The following is a 23606-nucleotide window of genomic DNA, read 5'->3' as shown; positions in this document are numbered from 1 at the left end:
CATGTATGTTACTGTGGATAACACCTTGTCCCTTGGATAGGATGCTAAATGGAGGCCCTATGTAGAGCTCTAGTTGAATCCCAGATATAATACAAACTTTAATGATTTTGGTAATGTACTATTGGAAAAGTATTTTCAACAGGACTTGCCCTCATCGAGTTACGTTGCAACATTTTCAGAGTTATTGATGACAGAAAAGTTTGCAAAACTTATGTTTAGGGTACTGTACATGTATGATTTCACATTTTCTTTAGGAGAAATACGAATTTCTGATTATTTTTTTTGCACAGAGCAAAAAATTGCCAATTTGTGTCTGATTACCGTAATTGCAACTTCAACTTAAAGTTCATACGCGTAACTTTCTTATTTTTAATCGATATTTTGCTCAAACTTTCACGGACCCATTCCTCTCATATTTCTACTTCTATTAAAACCAACTTTGTGATTACTATCAGTGTGGACTTCCCCTTTAAAGGTACTATGTCCCTTTTGCAGCCAACCTCAAATACTGTAAAACTTTGCAGGAATTATGAATAATTATGTCATGTATGTCCTATCTGTGAAATTTAAATGTTAGCAGTGTCCTCATATTCAAATTATGCAAGGAAAATCGTTTACTTGCTAGACTTCACTGTCAGACACTATTGAGTGACTGACTGGCTTTTTTTCTTCTTTGGTAATAACATACACCCTGTACATGAAAAGAGTTGTCAAGGGTACATGAGTATTTGTCTACATCAATAACCCACTTCTTGTGATGGCCAAGATTAAACTGATTGAACCTTTGCGCAGCATAAAATGTATGACCATTCGGTACAATTGTCTGAAAATCAAGACTATTACTTTTGGGCTCTATAGCCCTAAAGTCAATTTGACAACTAACAGTCGTTATTTTCCCACTTGAAGACATTTTCAAGCCCCACCTTTTTTAGGGAAGTTCTAAATTAGTATTATCTTTCAAATGCAGTTGGAATTTTACTTTTTCATTTTGTTGGCCTGCAAATGGGACATAGTCCCTTTAAATCATGAAATTAAACAAAAATAATTTTCTTTTTAGTAGTAGGGTTTAAGCCCGTAAGGAACTGCATGACCCATTAGGTTTCTGCTTGTGAAATGTCTCACAGTAAATGAGTCAAATTCTCTGAACAATGCAAGGTTTATTTTGAAGATGCAGTAAATCTTGGCAGTGAACACTACAGTTTGTAAACATGTTGATGGCCTGCCAAGAAGAGAAAGGCAGAGAGAGAGAGGGAGAGAGAGAGAGAAAAAAAAAGTCAGGAATAATGTTCCACCCTCTATCTATGGAGCGTTTACACAAAAAGCATCTTCCAGAATCTTCTGAAAATGGACCAACGGCATCTTGGTTTCTTGTCGTGCATTTGTCGTTCATTATGTCAAATGAGTTCATTTTCAAATAATAGTAAATTAGTAATTACAAAAAGTCCTCATACCGACAAGTAGTCATCTCATTGACCAACAAAAAAACAAAAAAAATGCTTGGGTGCAAAAAAACACTCTCGAACAGAAATGGTCCTCACTTTTCGTGCTGATAGTGAACATTTATTTTTCCCTCTAAATGTTGGTCATTAATCTTAGATATTGACAAACATTTTTTGTCACATTCAAAGCCAAAATGATAAACAAATTATGGACCCTCAAAACCTTGTCAAAATAGTGAATAGTACCTCTCAACCATGAAGCTACAAACAATAGATTACAAAATACAAATTCTTGTTTCAAGCTGCTTGGTGTAAAAACCACAATTATCATCAGAATTTCCCTCCTAATCATTATTTCTTAATAAACAAAATCATTCTTGAACGACAAAACAAATTAGGAACTCTTTGTTTCAAGCTGTTTGGTGTGAAAACAACACTCATCATCAGATGATCAGAATTTCCCCATTTCCCAGATTGCTAATAAAAACTGAAGCTGTTGTCTGACCTTTGACTTGACCTCTCTCAAAATTTAGAAAAATTCCTGGGAGGTCAGGGACTTGGAAAATACCCCGATCTAAAAGGCTTTTCTCCTGTACACAACCAGGGTAATATTTACTGTATGCTTAAATGTGCACCTGTATCATATATGATTATAAAACATACATGTACTGTAGGGCTATTTATAAGCAACCCCCTCCCTCCCTCCCCCTCCTCTTCTCCTTTCTCTCTGATCTGTTCTCCCTCTCTTCTCTCTTCCATCTTTCTGTTTCCTTTAGTTTGCTTTGCTACTCTAATCTGTCTCTCATTTTCTCTGATGCTTTCTTTCTCTATCATGCTCTCTCTCTCTCTCTCTCTCTCTCTCTCTCTCTTTCCCTCTCTATTCTATCTTTCCATTTCCCTCTCTGTTCTATGTTTCTCTCCCTCTCTGTACTATCTTTCTCTTTCCCTCTCTATCTCCCACCCCCTCCCCCTCCCCCTCCCTCTCTCTCTCTCTCTCTCTCTCTCTCTCTCTCTCTCTCAACCCACTACTCCAAACTATTTTTTAAAGGGGTTCAGAATAACATTTTAGTCCCCTTTTCTAAATGTTCAGAGGTTGATGAGTACATAATGACTTTACATATGCTTCTTCCTCTATCTTGCTCTCTCTCTTCTATCTTTCTGTTTCCCTCTTTACTCCCCCCCCCCCCTTCCCTCTCTCTCTCTCAACCCAATACTTCATACTAACTTTTTAAGTGGTTCAGCATAACATTCTAGTCTCCTGTTCTGAATGTTTGGAGGTTGAAGTATACATAATCACTTCAATTGGCAAACATATCGTCCTTGTTTTCACGAAGTGACGGTAGTGAGGAAAATCGTAACGCAAAGTGAATGCAATTTTTGTTCACTACCGTCACTTCGTGAAAACAGCGACGATATGATGTGTTCTTCCTCTATCGTGCTCTCTCTTCTATCTTTCTCTTTCCTTCTGTATCTCCCTCCCCTCCCCCTCTCTCAACCCACTACTCTACTAACTTTTTAAGGGGTTCAGAATAGCATTTACAGTAAGTCTCCTGTTCTAAATGTTCGGAGGTTGATGGGTACATAATCACTTTATTTGGCAAACAAAAAACTTTGTGACATGAAAGTTTTCAAGATGTAAACATTTGCCATTTTTGGGGTTTTATTTAGCCTGGTAGCATTTAGCCCAGAATTACATTTTCAAAAAATGCAAACACAATAACACATACATGTAGTAAATAAGTGAAGTTTTCAGGTTTTATACCATGTATATATCCCCGATGCAAAAAAAAAGCTAAATGTTTCACTCTTCACATAACAAAGAAAGTGTTTCAAAGAAATGTTAAATGTTTTGACATTTAGATTTACAGAATAAAACGTTTCCAACTCGTACACCACCAGGAAATTGTATTATAATCAAACCTCTGTAAAAGAGCACTTCTGAGGTAGCTTTAAGGATCTTCCTACAGACACGCCAGCTTCCTGAATCATCGGCGAGTACATCCTAAATTAGATCATTCTTTTGATGGAAATCATAAAGTTGTACAACTACAACATACGTTTTACAAGGAAATCATGAATGCTCAACATCAATTTAACAGGTGCAATGATTTTCTACTATTCCTTCTCGAATTTGAAGGTCCAAGATATCATACCTTTTATTTAAGGTTAAAGATAAAGACAAGTTATGGTCATGCGATCGCATCGTGAAAGAAACGTTGTGGAATCGATCAGAAAAGGTTGATCATCTAGCATAGAAGTATAGGTGTGTACTGCAAGGTTCTGGAATCATCAAAATGATAAGAAATTTGGCCCAGTCTTGGTAAAGTTACAAGCACTGTACACAGAAAGATGTATATGGGACTACGAACATGTGCGCGACACGTGTGTTTATCTATCACGTCCCAATAGATAAACTAATTTACCACATATAATTAGTAGGGGGTTTCCAGGCAATTTTGTTGTCATCATGTATTAGTCAAAACATATTCTTTCACATGATTGGTAATAAGAGCTTCCATTTCATTTTTTGAGAGGGGGGCGTTTCCAGAACTGGTCTTTACCTGTTAAGCTTCCTTGAATACTTAAAGGTTACCAAAAATAAAAAATTGGTAAGGGTATAAATAATTTAGTTGCTGACTGTATGTTGGTGAATTTTCATGAACGGATTATAAAGTTTTGTCTTACCTAATTTTGTCTTCTTCATCATGTTGTTGTGTTGTTCCTCAATAACCCAATGCAGCTACAAACATGTACATGTAATGATCCCTCCTCCTGATCTCTGCAAAAAAAAAGAAGAAAATACCACAATTGTTATCATTATAATTGTTATAATTGTCATTTTCCTACACACAGCTGAAGTTTAAAAGCATTTGCCTAACATCAATTTCACTTGCCCAACATGACATTATTCCTCATCTTTGTAAAGTCATGAACAAAGGAAATTACATTTTTTCAAGGATTGTCTACATGTATGGTGACTCTTGGATCTTTATTTTGACACTATTCAACTGGGAGTAGAGTTTACTTTCTCATTGACATACACATGTACTCAGCTCAAATGAAGCCTGAAATTGACTCTGTATAATTGACAAATGACCTTAAATACGAACATTTTCAGAAATTAAAAAAAAATCAGATCTAGGCCACAGATCAGAAAATCAAAAATGCATCAAAAAGATCTGTTGTTTTTTCAACCCTATTTAAACTGCATCAAAACAGAACAGTGCCTCTGTACACATTATTGTTGTTGAAGTTTCCCCAAGTCACTCACTAATGGTAATTACACACCACGCTCGTCTATAGCTTCTCTTGAAAACATTAATTGAGACTTTAAATTTAATTGATCAATCTAATTAAAATGCCTACTTCCCTCCTGGTATTAGTATGGAATTAAGTACATCCTGTATGGATAATTGCCTACAATTAACATCTCTATCTATTCACATACAAGCTCATCAACAGTTACTCACTGTTTGGTTTCAATTTAATTTCTGGTGCTCGTTATTAAATTTGAAAATATTTTCAAAATTTACTCTCTTTTTGTTGGTAGGGCAAACCTCCAGGCTAACTGGGGTTTTCCCCTGTTTTTTGGATGACACCTCAATCGGGAAAAATGAGCCAGGAATGAGAAAAGTTCTATTTGTTTAAAGTGATGCTTGGATTTCCATAATTTCATTAATCAAATTCGTTTTCACTGGCTGTTTGCCGTAGCAACAAACAGAATTGACAAAAGATTTAAGTCTGTTTCATTGAAGATCAGCCATAGAAGAAAGACTTCATGTACATGTATGGCTGATTGTCAACGAAACAGAGTTTAGTCTTTTGTCAAATCTGTTTGTTGCTACGGCAGGCAGCCAGTGAAAACTAACTTTTTAAATCAAATTATGGAAATGCAAGCATCACTTTAAGCTACGGTCACAAAAGTTCGTACGAACGATGCGTTCGTACGAATCTCTGTTTTTCCATTGTCTTCCCGAATTTCCATTGTCTGAAAATCGTTCGTAGGCGTTCGTAGCAGTTCGTAATGGCATCTGTGACCGAGGCTTTAAACAATCAGAACTTTCTTATTCCTTGCTCATTTTTCCTGATTGAGGCATCATATTAAGGGCAAAAACTGAACTTTCTAGAAATATGATTTTCTCTTTGAAATTCAGATACCGTCCGCCAAATGACTTTTTGGTTCCCTCTCTTCAAATTTATTGTAATCCCTCATGCGTGAATTGCATCAACTAAAAGAGGAGGATCTAAGCTTTACAAATATGTGTCATTTATTAATTATAATTGTGATTAAGTTCAAATAAATTCAAATAAACCTAAAATTTACAATACATATGAAATATCACAATACGTATGAAATATTACAATAGGTATACGTCAATGTGAACAGAGTAAGGTAATCATCAAAGGCAATTTTGAATAATTGTGCCTTAGGACAAGTTTTGAATTGGTTGACAGCTTTGAAAAAAAGTAAATAACTTGTTCACACTTGTTGTTCTATATTTTTTATTCTTGTTTACATCTTGTTATTCAATTTGGAATGTACCGGTACATGTACAGTCAAGTGTCATGTATAATGCCAAATGTACATGTACGTGTAGGCCTTAAATGTACATTGGACTATTTAAGGAGTCTTTGAAAACAGCATCTGTCTACCAGTATAAGTGAAAACCTTCCATAATGATCCACATGCATGCAGGAGCTCAACTTACATCAAAGGTGATTTTCTCAAGGTTGTCAATTTGCAAATAATATACAGTTAATAACTAAATAATTCATACCCCTCATAAGTTTGATGTCTTTAGCGTCTTTGTGTTACTCAAGAATGAAAGATGGAAGGGTTTAATAAGTTCCTTTGTTGAATACTTTTAGATGTAAGCTTTAATATGTCACATTCTCAAGAAACATGAATGGGGACCAATCGTTTTTCTCCACATAATAAACAAAATCAAAACTTGTTATGGATAATTTAGTTGTTAACTTTAAGTCTGATTATAAGCAGTAATTGTTCCTATTTAAAACTGATGATCAATCAATTATATACAAAATGACTCAAATATTTGTTCAGTTTATGATATCTATAATTAATCGGCAGAGTGGACTTAAAACATGCAAAGTACTGCTACAGATTTGCTAGATATATGCTAATCTGATAAACGAATCTGAGTTTTGACCTGGACAAATTGCAATTGTTTACCATCGTTGCGTAGTTGTGAGGAGTACATCCTACATAATTTACAACAAAACAATCTCACAAATCGTCTCAAATGCAAAGTACAAAGTACATACATATGATTGCATGTACCTACAATATTGTTGTTGGCAGTAAGTTTTCATAGTTTTATTACAATGACAGTTATAGAGCGCTTTGATTCACACATGAATTTATACTGCATTATAATGATAATTTTCAGCCAAAGCCAAGACACATAGACCCCGTTCTCACTCACTTCGTTGGAGCGCTCTGGAGCGCTCTAACTAAGACCCGCTCCTCAGGAGCGGTTCTTAGGTGAGTGAGAACGCTCAAAGTGGTCCAGGAAGCGGACTTCTGGACCGCTCCAGAAGTCCACCTTCCGAGGTGGTCTTGAGGAGCGGGTCTTATTAAGAGCGCTCCAGAGCGCTCTAACGTGCAATGTGAACGGAAAGCGAACTTTGAACGGAAGTGAGCTAGTGACCTTCGGTGCGAAACATATAGTACGGTACATACGGTTTGGATTCCGCGCGCGAAAAAATTGACCCGCCTACCTGAGCTGCCATAGCAACAAGACCACTTTGACTCGTGGAGCGGTTTGAGCCATAAAAACTGCTCGGAGTGTGAACGCTCGTAAACCGTTCCTCAAGACCCGTTCCTCTGGAGCGGTCTGGAGCGGTCTAACTAAGACCACTTTCAGAGTGAGTGAGAACGGGGTCATAAATTTACCAATTAGCAAAATAATGGATGAAAGCACAAGGCTTGCAAAACAGAAGGCACTTGAACATATCATATGAAAATGATTTTTAAAAAGGGGATGCAAATCCAAAATTAAATTAAATACCCTACCCTACACAGACACAGCCCCCTACCCCCCCCCCCTCCCTCTCTTTCAGCAACACTTACACAATCAGACATAATGAATAAAACGACTTAGTGTTGTAATCTGGGAGTGCATTAAATACATGTATATGAAGAAACATCATCATGATCATTATGTACTTAATGACAAAATTTGTTTCAGTTTGAATTTGAAAACATCGAGTGAGGTTGTGACTTTAATTGAATTATCAATTTGATTGAAAGTTTTAGGACCATCATCCCGTATTGGTTTAACGTCTAAAGAATTGTGATGTTTTATGGGTCAAAGTTGCAAGGAATATGTTTGTTTGTTTGTTTGTTTGGGAATGAAAATCAGAAACAATTGGAATATATTATGAAATGTGAGTGGAATAATTAAAAAACATTTTAAAATGTGTCATTTCAGTTCACATAGTTTGAACCGAGCCCTATTCATTCATGCGATAAAATCTCAAGATTCTTTGATATGGACGGTATCAGTATCATCATATGGGACAGATGGCTTTGACTTGCCCATAAGAGTACAATTCAATGATTATTTCTTTTAATTCAGTGATTCCTATTTCATAAACACAAACCAAGGTTAACTCTACCACAATGAGCTATCGTCTTTCCATGTAAATGTTACTAGCATGGGTTCAAAGCAAAATGAGCTATTATTTACGCTCTTTGTAACAGTAAGTTCGAGCAAACAGACAATTATCCAAGGTAAACATTGCCAGGGCCATTTTTATGAAGTTTATCACCATCATAAAGCAATTTCTGGAGACACCTCCTACTGGGTAAAGAACATTAAATCTTGACAATGGACATTTTCAATATGGATTTACTGAGTACTCAAACTTTTCATACAGATAAAACATACAGTTGACAACTAAATCACTCATACCCCTTGTAAATTTGGTGTTTGCTGTGACCTACTCATCAGTGTGTTTGCTGTGTATGTGCGCATGTGTGTGTGAGAGAGAGAGTATTTGTATGTTCTATATTCTGTAGCTTAGTATTTTCATTCATTGTATCATCATAAGTAATATTCTTTTTTTAATACTGTAAATGTATATACATGTATTTGTTGACTATAGGGCCCGCTCACAAGCTTAGCTTCTAAAGGGGTCCTAAAACCATTCAGTTTATGATGTAATCAAGTTAGAATATGTTGATTGATGTACTATTACCAGTCTCTTTTTTATGTAAAAGATTACATCATGCTTGTGGTTTTGAATAAAATGAACTGAACTGAACTGATTTTCATAACTCAAGAATAAAAGGTGGACTGGCTGAATTATGACCTTTGTTGAACACTTTTAAGTGTAAGCTTTGATATGTCACATGCTCATAAACATAACTTGGCACAAATCAGTTTTTCACATACTTTAACTTGGCGAGGCTATAAATAATATATTTGTTAACTATACATGCCACCCTTCCAAACTAAAATTAGGAATTCCTCAGGCCAAAATTATGAATTTAAATACTGTACCTGGTATCTTTCTTCTTCTTTTTTACAATCATGTTTCCATGAAAATGAATCAACTTTAGATCTCTAGGTTGAAGGCCAAAATATACCAGTAGGAATCTGTCAACTATGATACAATATTTGTATGTTTAACCCTCAAAGATGGAACTGCAATGTGCATACAGGCATTTATAATGTAACAAAACTTTGATGGTTTCAAAAAGGAATTACTGAATGGAACAATCCTTGCGCCTACGGTAGTTGTACTACACAGATATACAGACCGCCTAAAAACTCTAAATGACAAATCACACCAAAAGTGTAAAAAAAAAAAGTACCAGTGTGCATTACTGCATTTTACCAAGTTTGAAACTACAATAGGCCGATTGATTTCGCCCAGAAACATAGTGAATGTTTACCTTTGGAAGATATTTAAAACCATAAACCGTGGTAGTAAAGCTACAAACTTTACTTGAGAAACTACATGTACATCCTTGCACATTTATAATTTCAAAACCTTACCACAAAACCATACCACAGAACCATACCACAAAACCATTCCGCAAAAATTAGAAACCATACCACATTTGTTCTTCAGCTGCCCCAAGGTTTTGGTATCTTGGGAACAATTTTTCACTCTACATGTATATTTTCAACCAAGGACATTTGTTATTTAACAATTCTACCCTTGTGTAAATATCTCACTTGGTGCTTATAACCCAGAATAAATTCATACAAACATTTAACTTTATTGTAATATTTGGAAAGCAAGTTATATTAAGATGCAAGTACCAAAACACTTAACCCAAATTAAACATTGTGTTCACTATACAGTCAAACCAAAGACCACATTTGTGGTTTCCTGTGAAAATGGTTTCTCATTGAGACATGTACTAAAGGAACCTGTCTACAAAGACCACTTTTTGTGATTCCCTTGGGCGGTTGCTATAGACGGGTTTGACTGTATAACCATGTAAAAATCGACCGAAGAGGGAATTGCCATAAGGAAAAGCAAAAATAGATAAACACAGAGTGGCAAAAAATAAACAATGTTATACAAATGGTCCATAGACTAAAATACATGGTCCTCCAAACGAGAAAAATGTAGCCACGACCAACCTATACAGTGTCTGTTTTGTTATTTTGTTCTTCTTCTGTTCGTGTTACTTTGTTTTATTTTGTTAAGCTTTGGTTTAGTCTTGTTTTCTGTGTCTTTTCTTTTTTCTTTTTTTATACACTGTATGTCAACAATTTATGTATTACTACGTTCAGTATGTTCACAAAAAAGTATGTTCATCATCAATTTTGTATATAATTTGTATATGTTATGTTATGACGGTATGACCAATAAACTAACTTAATACAAAAAAATAATTTCAGAACATTGTCACACAAAATAGGTTAATATTCCACCATTTCTGAGCCATTTTTTTAAATATCAAAAGATCACTTTTGAAAGAAAATATATCTTGTAATGTGACTGTTTAATAGATTAACTGGTTTTATCAAAAACAGTAATTGTACAGACGAAGCTCTTATCAACCAACTCTAAAATAAACATACAGTGTACAACTTACTCTTAGAAAAAAAAGGACCAGGGACATCCATCCATCCAAGAAAACAAAAAATATTTCCAAATAACGAGTCCAAATTTAGATGTACTGTAAATGTGCAGACATTAACAAAAATGCAATTCTGGCATAAATGGTGAGCCCTGCTTTGGATGAACTATTTGAGCACAAAATACATGCAAGACAAAAATGATGACTAAAGCAATGACCTATTCAAACACAGATGACGCACAAACGATCGCATTATCCATGTTTTGGACGTCAATAGATAAACTGTTTTCACCTCCAGAGCACATTACACAACAATTACTGCCTCATGTTGTCAACTCCCACTCTCCGAGTTGGGTTCTCTGGATTGATTCACAGTCAAAATAACATTCGAGAAGGAGGCAGAGAGAGAAATCAAACACGCTCTCAGATGAACTTTGGTGACATCGCAAATCAATTTCCACAGAAACGGTTTGAGATCCTCCTTTCTGTGCTTTCCCCCCATAGGCAAAATAATTAATCAGTAAACCAATGACATAATTTAAAACTTTCTTGTAAGTTGTAAACTAGACACTTGCTGAAGGGTGTCACTGATGTCAACAACTACAAAATATAATTACTTCTGAACCTATGACACACCAGGCAGCAAGGGGGTTACGGGGGAAATCCCCTCCCCATTTTAAAACCTCTGCTCTGCATATCAAACCTCCCTGCATAATGTAATCATGTTATTGAAGGCTTGATGTTTCACTCTGCTCCACTTAAACCCCAACCCCCCCCCCCCATTTCCCCTTGCCCTCAGGTTGCCAGCTGCATCCCCAACCCCCCCCCAAAAAAAAAAAAAAAAATAATAATAATAATAAATAAATAAATAAAAAATAAATAAATAAATAAAATAAAATAATTTAAAAAAAATTAAAAAAATAAATAAATAAATAAATAAATAAATAAAATAAAATAATTTAAAAAAAATTAAAAAAATAAATAAATAAATAAATAAATAAATAAATAAAAAAAATTAAAAAAATAATAATAATAATAATAATAAATAAATAAACAAAAAAATATTTTTAAAAAAGATATATATATATCTTCATCCTGGTGACCCCACTGTACATACACGCATGCAAGTAAGCTTTTTAAAATAACTGTACATGCACATGTACGCCTGAACATTTTGGGGTAAGTGGTTCCCAGTGTTTTAGCAGACTACCCCAAAATCCCCTTTTCATACCAATTTCTCCCTCCTGTGGAGGATCAATGAACTTTTCCCTCGGAAGGCAGGCTCTATGGTGTAACCATCTCCTTACACAAGTATACTGTAGCCTTAAAGTACAGGCTTTTGTTGCACCTCAAAATTACATTATTGGTATACATGTGTGTAACGCCCCTTCCCCCCCCCCCCCCTAAAAAAAAATAAACTCATATTGAGATCTGTTAAAAAGAGTACATTCAAACCAAGATGACAGACAAATGTGAGTGTTGTTGTAGTTTCCGAGTGGTGAGTCAACACACAGATTACTGAGCTGGGAGATATTGCCAGGCATAGCGCCGGGCATATATCGAAACTTTAAAAAAAAAAAAATTTTAATTGTACCTGTGTATAAGACGCACCCCCGACTTTCAATTTTTTTCGGCGGCAAAAAAGTGCGCCTTATACATGTACATGGAGATTTACGGTATCCATTTCTGTTTCAACTTCAAGGAAAAGGGAATATGATGAATGACATGAACTGAAGAACAATTATATTACTTTAATAGACTTGGTGGAATTTTTTATCTCATGCAAATAAAAGGTTAACTAGGCTATCTGGGGGCTGACCAAGCTGCCTGCAAGGGATGTGGCACAAGTTCCCAAAATTTCTGACAAGCAAAAAATGCCCCCCAAAAGACCAGGTTTTAACATTTTCAGGTGCTTTTTGGTGTAAAAAATGAAAGGGGCAGACGGAGGGGATGCATTCCAGGTTATGGTTATGGTGATTCCAGGTTCAGAAGATTTTGCAACTTGGGTTTCAAAATGGGTGGCTCAGCAGGTTGTGCTATGTGCACCACCCCCCCCCCCCCCCCCCCTCAACCATCTCCAAAAAACAAATACAATTTTTTCAAAAAATAAAAATCTACTAGTCAGGATGGCTCCTGAGTGATAGACTACCTGTCTTGCCATCTGGGGTCACCTAACTAGAGTAGAGCATGGCATCCCCTGACACACAAGTCACATGCACATACATGTAGCTGATTATGCCTGTCCTCATCAGCTCGAGATTGCTAAATATCACACTATTTGAACTATCCCAATTCAATTCATCAGCTCGAAGTTGCAATTAGCGGGATATTTGGTCGAGATAATCCTCCCAAGTTTTCTTGGGCCTGTTTGCAAAACATCCCGCTATTTGTCTGGTGCGTCTTCACCAGCCCGAAGACTTGCACTATGCGCGAACGCGGAGCAACATGTCTCAAGCTAATTTCTCGAGCTCGAGTTTCAAGTTTTGAGGTCAAGTCTCGAGATGATGAAGACACGATTTGTAACTTTTGGATTATTTCCCAAGTCAGAAATAGCGGGCTATTTTGCAATCTGGAGCTGATGAGGACAGGCCCATTGAAGACAGGCCTATATTGAAGACATTCTAACTAGCTGCAAAAACAGATGTCTTTACTCACATTCCAGAGTTTTGTTGGTAGTTGTACCTGCTAGGGAACTACACCGTTTTTTTGTAGTGTAAATGCTCGCACTCAAACTAATGAACGATTCTGGTTTTTGATTATGTAATACTCTTTGCTTCGTGCTAACACATGCAGAGCAGAACAAGTGGCGAACGCACAAAAGTTACCCCCCAAAACCAACAGAATTTATAAGCAAACATTAATAATTTAATGGGTTTCCTACATGTAGCAGTGTTAATGGTAGTTTAAAAAAAACAATGTTTTTTCAAATTGTATTTTCTGCAATGTAAATGGGCTGGTTATGGTCTCTATAAAACATGCAGACCCATGGAGCATTTAAATAATGTACCTCCTCCCCCCCCCCCCCATGACTTTTTTTGTGTAGCTTCATGTAATATGTGGATCAAACACATACCAGTATATCTTTCTGACTAGTGAATGCACATTTTATGTCTCTATAGGAGGTCATTTGGATTACAGACTCCAGGCAATTTCTAAATTCCATATACTAGTCCATTCTACTTATATACAAAAACAGCCCAAAAGTAATTCACATTTCAAGTGGCCATATGTTCATGCATGCTGTACATTACGCTATGCACCTGTAGACCTACTGTACTCTTCTGAGCTTCTGCAGGATTACTTTTTAGACCGTTTTATCTTCGTTTTAAAATGCCACACAATGGCCTTCCAACGTAACGTAGGCATTACACATTGACAGAAGTTTATGTCATGTACATTATATGATGTATTGGTCCTCAATTATTTAATTGAATTCTACATTGTAACAAACAAATTTAAAATAAAAAATAAATAATTAAAGTCATCAAAGAACAAATGCTTCAAGTGGCTTGAAGAATGATTTTACTAGTGAATAGGCTTCTCAAACTTTTGGAAAAGGGGTGGGTCAGTCATCACCCCCTTAAGTGTCATCCCCCACCCCCACCCACATACACACTGACACACATACATGTACACTCCCTTTCTTCCACCTGTGAAGCTGCAAACATCTTAACCTTAACGAGCACAAATCTCTCTATAACAAAAAATATATTTTATCCCACTTACATGTATCCTATTTTGGTTTAATTAGAATAAGAATTCCTGAAGACAAGGCTAGAAAGTCTATAAATACTATAATACAATATAGTGAGTTATCCAAGGCTGCGTTCATGCTTAAATTTTGAAGGCAGAATGAGCGATCTGAAACGCTCATCGTGATCGCAGTTCCACGATGTAGTGTTCATGCTTACTTCTCTGGCTCCCCCAGGCAATTCTCAGTGTGTGGCCTTAATTGGTCTTCCAGCTGGATTCGCAAACCTTCACTGTGCATGCTACGTAGACCCACTAGAGGTCAGTGCGTTGACCCCATTTAAACGCGTTTACAAATTGTAAACGCATCTTTTTGTGAGTTTACGATCGGCGATCGTGATCGCCGTTTTTTCGGTGATTCTACAAAAGTGAGCTAAGACGCAACCGTGTTTTAAACTAAACGCGTAACAGATGCCTGATTCTGGCCGTCAAAATCAAGCATGAACGCGCCCCAAGAGAAAAACAAATTCTTTTCTTCAAACTATGGATTATTAATTACTTCAGAACCTCCTTTGCAAAGAGCCAGAAGGATTTTAACCTGTTAACTACCAAATTCATTCTTTGCCTTAGGCTTAAAGGTATTACAAAGTTTTGGTATGGGGTCATGAATTTGGTTCAAATTAAAATATTGGAAGCATATGCGTTCCTACAATATTCATTGATCGTTGTCGCAGTTGAAATCGAGTCTAAAGTTATGAAATTATAAATAATAAACTCTTTATGTTGTATAGCTCCCTCTCAAGGTCAAGATATTAATTTAGCTATGAAACAATGTTTCTTGACTAAAATCGACCGATTAGCTATTTCCGTTTGGAAATTATATATCGCAACTACATATTCTGAGATTTTCATGGTCGCAGCTACCATTGTACGGCCATAAGCGCTATTTGAAATTTATCAAAATTTACCGGGAGCACCGGTAAATTTTTATATTCAATTTTTCTCGAAAACAGAAGTGTTTTAGGGGCTAATTTGTTAAGTGCTTATAAAACATCCACAGGGGCATCCAAATATATCAAAATTGTAAAGATTCACTATCCACCCAATTTTCAAAATTTCCCAAAACTTTGTATTACCTTTAAGAGTGGTGAAGTGTGACGTCATCAAAAATCTGTTTTTAGAATTTCTCATATTTTTCTTTATTTTCCGAAAGAGCATACAAAATAATGTCCAAATATTGAAAATCAATTGAATATGTTAAGTATTGGCTGAGATCTATATGACCATCTGAATAAATAGATGTCCCATAAGAACTCAGTGTTATTTGCTCTGGCTCCTAACCATTACGAGCCAGAGCAAATTGCACTTAGTTCCTATAGGAAAGATATTTATTAAGATGGTCATATCTCAGCCAATACTTAACATATTCAATTGGTTTTTGACATTTGGACATTATTTTTTATGCTCTTTGGGAAAATGAAGAAAAAATTGTGAAATTCTCAAAATAAATTTTTATGATGTCACATCTTCAGTACTCTATACATGGGCCACCCAGTTCCAGTAAGCAGTGGGTAAATTCCAAGTAAAAATAATAAAGAATGCATTAACATCTTTCTGGCTTTCACCGACTGTTGTCTTTTATATTTCAATGGTTCATACAATGAATGAATGAATGAATGAATGAAAAATCAATATTCATCCATTGACTGAACAAGCCAAGGAAATAAAAATCGAAGATACAGAGTTCACAGAAGGTCATTTGGATGTTGGTATACCACAAATTTACACATCATGTAGCTTCAAGGTACTGTAGTTCCATCATGTGTTCATCATACGTTTATTGTAAGATCAGGGTTCAACATTTATTTAATCAACAAATTCAATGATGCAAACAAAGTTCCTGCATGGAAACTCAGTTTGTCAAAGGAAACTCAGTTTGTCAATGCAGACAAGAACTGTGGAAAATTCCAGCCCTTTTCAATTCTTGATTTGTATTATATTTGTAAATTGCATTCTTGTATGTATTTTAATTTGTATACGGAAAATAAAACCAAACAAACATTCCGGTACATGTATTGTATTGTCGGTATAGCCACAATCAGGGTGCAACTATTCTACATACAGTGTTACGCATCTCTCCTGGAAACACAAAGTCATCTAATCAAATGTCTTTTGGCCTGAAATGTTGGAACATATGAGTTCTTCATCAGGCAGCAACTTTTGTTTGAATTTATTTTGTGTTGGCTGTGTGAGAATGGTAAAAGAGGGCCCAAAATACCACTTTTTGGCTGTTACGCATTTGCACTTAGAAAATGTGTCTTTTTTCATTAGATGTTACCACGGAATTACACAAGATATGCCATATATTATCATGCCAGCTTGTAGTCCATTTTATCTCCACTCAGTATTTTTTTACGGCTTGAGAATTGACCCAAGAATTGCGATACAGTGGTTATTTCTGTGAAGAGAGACCAGCGTAACGCTTTTTTGAAAAACAGCTTTGTGTATAATTTTGCCTTTATAATTCATATATTTTAGCATTATATCAATTGGTTATTGGTTATATTTTCTGAGTAACATGTTGTCCTATCATCAAAAACAAAAAATCAAACAAAGATACAAGCGTTACAAAAATATATGCCCACATTCCGATCTTAAATTTTGTCCGGAATTTCCTGTAGTGTCCGTAACGGTGTAATTCCTGCTCTGTGGAAATGTTTTCAAAGTTCTTATATACTTTGCTTTGTGTAACTACCTCCGGGGACTAGCTGTGGTATAATAATATTCAGCTATGCATTACAGTTTTTTTTTTGCAATTTAATGAATGGCATTTGTAGTGTCCGTAACACATGTAGTGTCCGTAACACAACTTACACAATTGTGTGATGGTCTAAAAATACAGCTTCATAACTAAATACTACTAATTTGTAATTCAAATTTGATTTGTAATAGTTGCTCTTCTCAATGAATAACAAAAATTCTCTTTTCCTACAAGGTTTTCTCCTGGATATGATATTTCGCAAACAAATAAGCTATTTTCCATGAATTTAATTTAAAAGATTAAAAAAAATTGACTTATGAGTAATTTAATATCAATATTTTATTTCAATAATATTAGTTAGATGTGATAAAGTATCAAATTAAATGCATCATTGTGTTTTAGTTTCAATATCGAGGGTAGAAAAGAGTAGGAGCCAGTGTTACGGACACTACAGATCTGTGTTACGGACACTACAGAAGGAGTAATATCAAGGCCTGCAAGCCAAACTGTACCTCTTTTTCTGGATAACAGTGTTCTAAAATAAATGTTAACATTGTAAAAGCTGTCTATGACATCAAATATGTATGATACATGAGAAAATACAACATTTTAATCATTCAATTGCCTACCTACAAAATGTATAAGTCACTACATGTAAATTGTATTTTATGTTCACACACACATAAGCACTTGGGCACACATAAGTACGTGTATGACTAGTGTCTCCTGAGGACTATGGAAAAATACCTTCTTTGGAGGACACCCCCCTTTGAGGGGATTTATGAAATATCTCATCGTCTACGTTTTTGCTCACAATTTCCCTCGATAAATTAAGCTTCTGATGGAGAGAGAGGAAAAAAAATAGACTGAGGTCACTTTAGACCTGTCTACCGACATTTGTGTATATTATATCTGAGGATTTTATGAATACTGGTTTAATTGCCACCACCAACAACAATCACCGAACATCTGAGGATTATTGAATAAACGTATCAGAAATTATTATTGATTACACCATAATTTTGCATAAAATTATATTAATTATTACTTCTTTTAAAAAAAATGTTTTGTTCCTGTTTTCGGCGTACATGTGTCTAAGGTTTTACAAGTATACCACTTAGTTGGTCGAAATACTCTTCATAAAGTACAGACTGTGGTCTTTTTATGACCCCAAATTTTCCAACGCTATTTTAACGAGTTCCTAAAAATGGGTTCTACATGTGCATATACTGAATATATCCAGTAGCACATACATGTACGATACGAGGACAATGCATGCAGTGCAATCTTAACCGTATCAGACATCTGAGCAGGGCAATTTTTAAATGTTACTGCCCTCAAGATTTGATGGATAAGCCAACAAAACTACTAGCGAAAAAAATATTATTGACCGCTCAGAAAAGTCAATGGGATTTTATGTGTAATTTGCCGGTCAATACGGTTATACAGTAAACCAATGAACAAATATTATTGCCCGATCTGAAAAGTCCATGGGATTTTGTGTGTTATTTGCCGTCAATACGGTTATTCAGTTAACCAATGAACAAATATTATTGCCCGATCTGAAAAGTCAATGGCAAAATGCGTGTTAAACTAGTGAGCAATAATTACTGTGTTTACACAGTAATCCGCCTCGAAGGTTGAAGCCGGGTTGAAGCCGCGAGGGGGTTGAACCTTTGGGTTGAACCCTCTAAGGGTGCGTTTAATCGACACTTTTTCACCCTAGAATCACGGTTTCTAAAGACGTTTAGTTTAAAACGCAATGCGTTCAAGCGATTTTTTCGTCGGTCGTAAAAATAAACGTGTTTGAAAACACAAACATGAAACGCTGAAAAAGATGCGTTTTGTATCATGATTCTGCAGAATCACGGTCGCTAAAATTCGATTGAACGGACGGAGTTCTCAATCATGATTGTATGACGGAGCCTGTTCCGGTTTGGGCAAAAACCGCGCGCCTGCTCTTCATGCAATTTGCGTTTACTATATCATGCTCTTTACCATGGCCTGTTCCGTTATGTTATACCTTGTTTTCCTCTTTTTCTCTTTCTGTCTTTCCTTATGTTATTTTTTGTTTCTTCCTTCTATTCTTATGTTATTCTTTGCTTTTTTCCTTCTATCACCTTCTCTTATGTTATTCTTTATTTTTATAATTCTATCACTTTCTCTTTCTGTCTTTCCTTATGTTATTCTTTGTTTCTTCCTTCTATTCTTATGTTAATCTTTGTTCTTTTCCTTTTATCACCTTCTCTTATGTTATTCTTTGTTTTTATATTCTATCACTTTCTCTTTTGTTATTCTTTGTTTCTTCCTTCTATTCTTATGTTGATCTTTGTTTTTTACCTTCACTCACAGTTTCTTATGTTATTCTTTGTTTTAATCATTCTATCACTTTCTCTTTCTGTCTTTCCTTATGTTATTCTATGTTTCTTCCTTCTATCACCTTCTCTTATGTTATTCTTTGTTTTTTACCTTCACTCACAGTCTCTTATGTTATTCTTTGTTTTAATCATTCTATCACTTTCTCTTTCTGTCTTTCCTTATGTTATTCTTTGTTTCTTCCTTCTATCACCTTCTCTTATGTTATTCTTTGTTTTTATAATTCTATCACTTTCTCTTTTGTTATTCTTTGTTTCTTCCTTCTATTCTTATGTTAATCTTTGTTTTTTTCCTTCTATCAGCTTTTTTTATGTAATTCTTTGTTTTAAGCATTCTATCACTTTCTCTTTCTGTCTTTCCTTATGTTATTCTTTGTTTCTTCCTTCTATTCTTATGTTCATCTTTGTTCTTTTCCTTCTATCAGCTTTTCTTATGTAATTCTTTGTTTTTATAATTCTATCACTTTCTCTTTTGTTATTCTTTGTTTCTTCCTTCTATTTTTATGTTGATCTTTGTTTTTTACCTTCACTCACAGTCTCTTATGTTATTCTTTGTTTTAATCATTCTATCACTTTCTCTTTCTGTCTTTCCTTATGTTATTCTTTGTTTTTTAATTCTATCACTTTCTCTTTTGTTATTCTTTGTTTCTTCCTTCTATTCTTATGTTAAGCTTTGTTTGGTTCCTTCTATCAGCTTTTTTAATGTAATTCTTTGTTTTAAGCGTTCTATCACTTTCTCTTTCTGTCTTTCCTTATGTTATTCTTTGTTCCTTCCTTCTATCACCTTCTTTTATGTTCTTCTTTGTTTTTATAATTCTATCACTTTCTCTTATGTTATTCTTTGTTTCAATCATTCTATCACTTTCTCTTTCTGTCTTTCCTTATGTTATTCTTTGTTCCTTCCTTCTATCACCTTCTCTTATGTTCTTCTTTGTTTTTATAATTCTATCACTTTCTCTTATGTTATTCTTTGTTTCAATCATTCTATCACTTTCTCTTTCTGTCTTTCCTTATGTTATTTTTTTGTTTCTTCCTTCCATCACGTTCTCATTCTTTGTTTTATTATTGCGATCTATGCTCAAAACAGCAGTCGACAGTCGGCCGTAAACAATTCCAAAAAGCGCGCGCCGAAGTTGACCTATACTTCCTGGGTCAAACTGCGAGTGTGATCCGCAGTGGCTGGGCTCGAAATGAGCTAGAATCAGCGTTGATGAAAAATCGCTTGAACGCTAACCGCAGTGACCTTGTTTTTTGTAACGGCGTTTTGATTTGTGATTCATGTTTGTGATTCTAGCTTCGAAAATTCGATTGAACGCCCTCTAAAGCGCGCAAATGTGATCGTGTTTACACAGCAGGAAAAAAAAGGCGACTTCAACCCTCGAGGCGGATCACTAGGCGGTGTCACACAGAGGCCAAAAATCCGGATTTTAGTTATCCGGATTTTAGTTATTTTCTTAAATGGCTGTATGTCATTAATTATCCCTTCAAAAACCCCTTCAAAAATCCCTTCAAAAATCATCCAACAAAGATAATTCTCCCTTGAAAGGATTTTTGAAGGGATATTTGAAGGGATTTATCTGTCTGACACCAATGTTGAAATAATCCCTTTAAATAAGCATTGTGACATCACACGTTTAAATGGGCGCATTTAAACGTGTGATGTAACAATGCTTATTTACCTAAACGGTGCATGCGCAATGGCCCATCAAAAATCCGGATTTTAGTTATCCGGTTTATTCGTGGCCTGTTCGTCACCGGCGTAAATGAAAAAACTAGATTTCTAAAATCTGGTTTATTCAAGATGGGTCAAGATTTTTCTGTGTGACGACACCGTCTACTGTGTAAACACGGTAAATATGGAGCCAGTTGTAATTTACATCGCGCATCAGCTACTGTAATTTACACACCAGCTACTGTAATTTACATCGCGCATCGCGTATAAGAAAATGCGCACTTTGCGCGAACTCTATTGTGACGTAACAATCACGCCCTAGGCACACTGTTTGTAGTGTATCGAAAATTTGTCAAACTCTGGATGCACAGTGCTGGTTTGACGATAAATGGATTACTTATATATTGCATCAAAGAATAGCATGTACAAAATGTAGTGTCCGTAACATCCTATAGGGTTTTGTACATAAGTTATTTTGGACAACTTATGATATGAAACGAGCCTTCCTAGCAATTTGATTTTTTTTTTATTTGTTTACAGATGGGACTAAAGTTTGTTATTTGTCTCATATATCAATGTTTGGTTGGCTTTTTAAAAACTTTAAGGATTTTTCAAAAAATGTCATTTATCAGATTTGACCTTTGATGTGTATACTGCGTCTAATTTATGGACTGAAGTGAGTATGAATGGTTTTATTTTTCACAAATGGCCAAGAAATTCCCGAAAGAAGTGCAAAATATTTGAGTGTTAAGATAAATAATGCTTGAAAATTCCATTTCGGTAGCAATGTGTAGTGTCCGTAACACCCTATAGGATTTTGTACATAAGTTATTTTGGACAACTTATGATATAAAACGAGCCTTCCTAGCAATTTGATTTGTTTTTATATGTATACAGATGGGACTAAAGTTTGTAATTTGTCTCATTTATCAATGTTTGGTTCGCTTTTTAAAAAGTTTCAGGTTTTGAAAAAATGTCATTTATTAGATTTGACCTTGTGTTACCTCTGATGTGTATACTGCGTCTAATTTATGGACTGAAGTGAGTGGGAATGGTTTTATTTTTCACAAATGGCCAAGAAATTCCCCAAAGAAATGCAAAATATTTGAGTGTTAAGATAAATAATGCTTGAAAATTCCATTTCTGTAGCTTTGTGTAGTGTCCGTAACACCTACCACCCCCTGTGATGTTGATGCTCATAAAATGATAACCAAGATAGTTTCCTCAACGATATTGCAGGGTATTAACCCCAGGGTATGGATGAACAATTTGGGGTTGATGAAACTGCTCTATTGCATACTTTATTTTTGGACCCAAGTGCAAATGGTTTTGCACCCTGATTGTGGCTATACCGTGATATATAAAGCAAAATGGAATAAAGGACACAATCAGATCCCCCTCCTCCCCCCCCCCCCCCTTAATTCCAATCTTTTAGAGCTCATCTTTTGTTTTAATTGTAAGTTAATTCTGGTTGGCATTAACTCTGGATGGTTTATGATATAGTACAGTCAGCAGGTAGGACATTTAAACCAGCAAACCAAGTAATACTTGCATGAAATTGTATTTACGAGAATGGAAATACATCTCACATATTTGTACATTTTGAAGGGAAATCCAACGGCCAACCTTAATTGCTAGCAAACTACTGTAGAGGAAATAAGCAGAACAATCAGAGATGCAGACTATCATCCTCACCTACATCATCAGCAGGAGCATCATCAAAAATTCACCACCACCATCATCATCATCATCATCATCATCATTCATCAGCACCAGCAGTAAAATCATTATTCATAATCATTATCAATCATCATTAAATCGATCCTCATCCGTATCACCATCATTATTTACATTAGCATCATCATCATCTTCATCAAATTCATAGTCATCGTCATTACAACATCATCACCCTATTACCAAAAATATCATCACCATCATCGTGGCTTCCATGCTCTAGATCGTGTGTTCATTGCGAGAGTCGTCTACACGATCGACGAAGCGAAGCGGCCGCGCCGCGCCGAGCAACGAATTCGCAAGCCAGGCTCGATTACACACAAAAACAGGTGCAGAGAGACAAGACCCTCCTCCTCCATTCATTCCAACACAGCGTCAAGACAGCAGATCTAAATACAAAGTACAAACTACAGAAAAACACCTACAAAAAGAGGATTCCAAACTTTCTCTCTCACATCAGGAACACCTAGTCACAAAGATATTATCTATAATTTTTGTTCATGATTAAAACTTTAGAAATTGAGAATTACTTACAATTTCTGATAAGTTTGACCTCCGGTGGGCGTAAATCTCCAGGCCAGATATAACGTGCCACAAGTTTCATGTATAATCATAAACATTATCTAACACACACCGAAAGCTGGCGCTCGACCTGATACTAGTTCTGCGTTAATGTTACAACAAGACAAAAATCATTTTACGATTTTTATTATTGACGGTGTTTCACAATGGTTTGTATTTTAGAAAGTAAATCAACATATAAATTTAAATTTATATTATCATTACAATTATCATGAGAAGCGAAATTGAAAGTACCCCCCCCCCAATTTTTTTTCTCCAAGATCCGTTGAATTTGTTTAGACCCCTC

The 23606-nt window shown here is 35.4% G+C and overlaps 1 protein-coding gene across 3 annotated transcripts in view; it reads right to left on the bottom strand.

Annotated features, from left to right (window-relative positions):
- LOC763527 (disabled homolog 1) overlaps positions 1-23333 on the bottom strand; it is a 64821-nt gene extending 41488 nt beyond the window's left edge. For all 3 annotated transcript variants that reach the window (XM_030996034.1, XM_030996036.1, XM_030996037.1), the window contains exons 1-2: positions 23273-23333; positions 4125-4218 (exon numbers count right to left, since the gene is read on the bottom strand). In XM_030996034.1, the coding sequence (XP_030851894.1) occupies positions 4125-4146 (22 nt within the window). In that variant the 5' untranslated portion in view covers positions 4147-4218; positions 23273-23333. The remainder of the gene's footprint in view (positions 1-4124; positions 4219-23272) is intronic.
- Positions 23334-23606: the final 273 nt, after the last annotated feature.

Source organism: Strongylocentrotus purpuratus, unplaced genomic scaffold (assembly GCF_000002235.5).
Source record: "Strongylocentrotus purpuratus isolate Spur 01 unplaced genomic scaffold, Spur_5.0 spur5_scaffold_3, whole genome shotgun sequence".
In the NCBI taxonomy this organism is placed as follows: domain Eukaryota; kingdom Metazoa; phylum Echinodermata; class Echinoidea; order Camarodonta; family Strongylocentrotidae; genus Strongylocentrotus; species Strongylocentrotus purpuratus.
The sequence above is the reverse complement of the archived record's forward strand: the minus strand, read 5'-3'. Positions and strand labels throughout refer to the sequence as shown.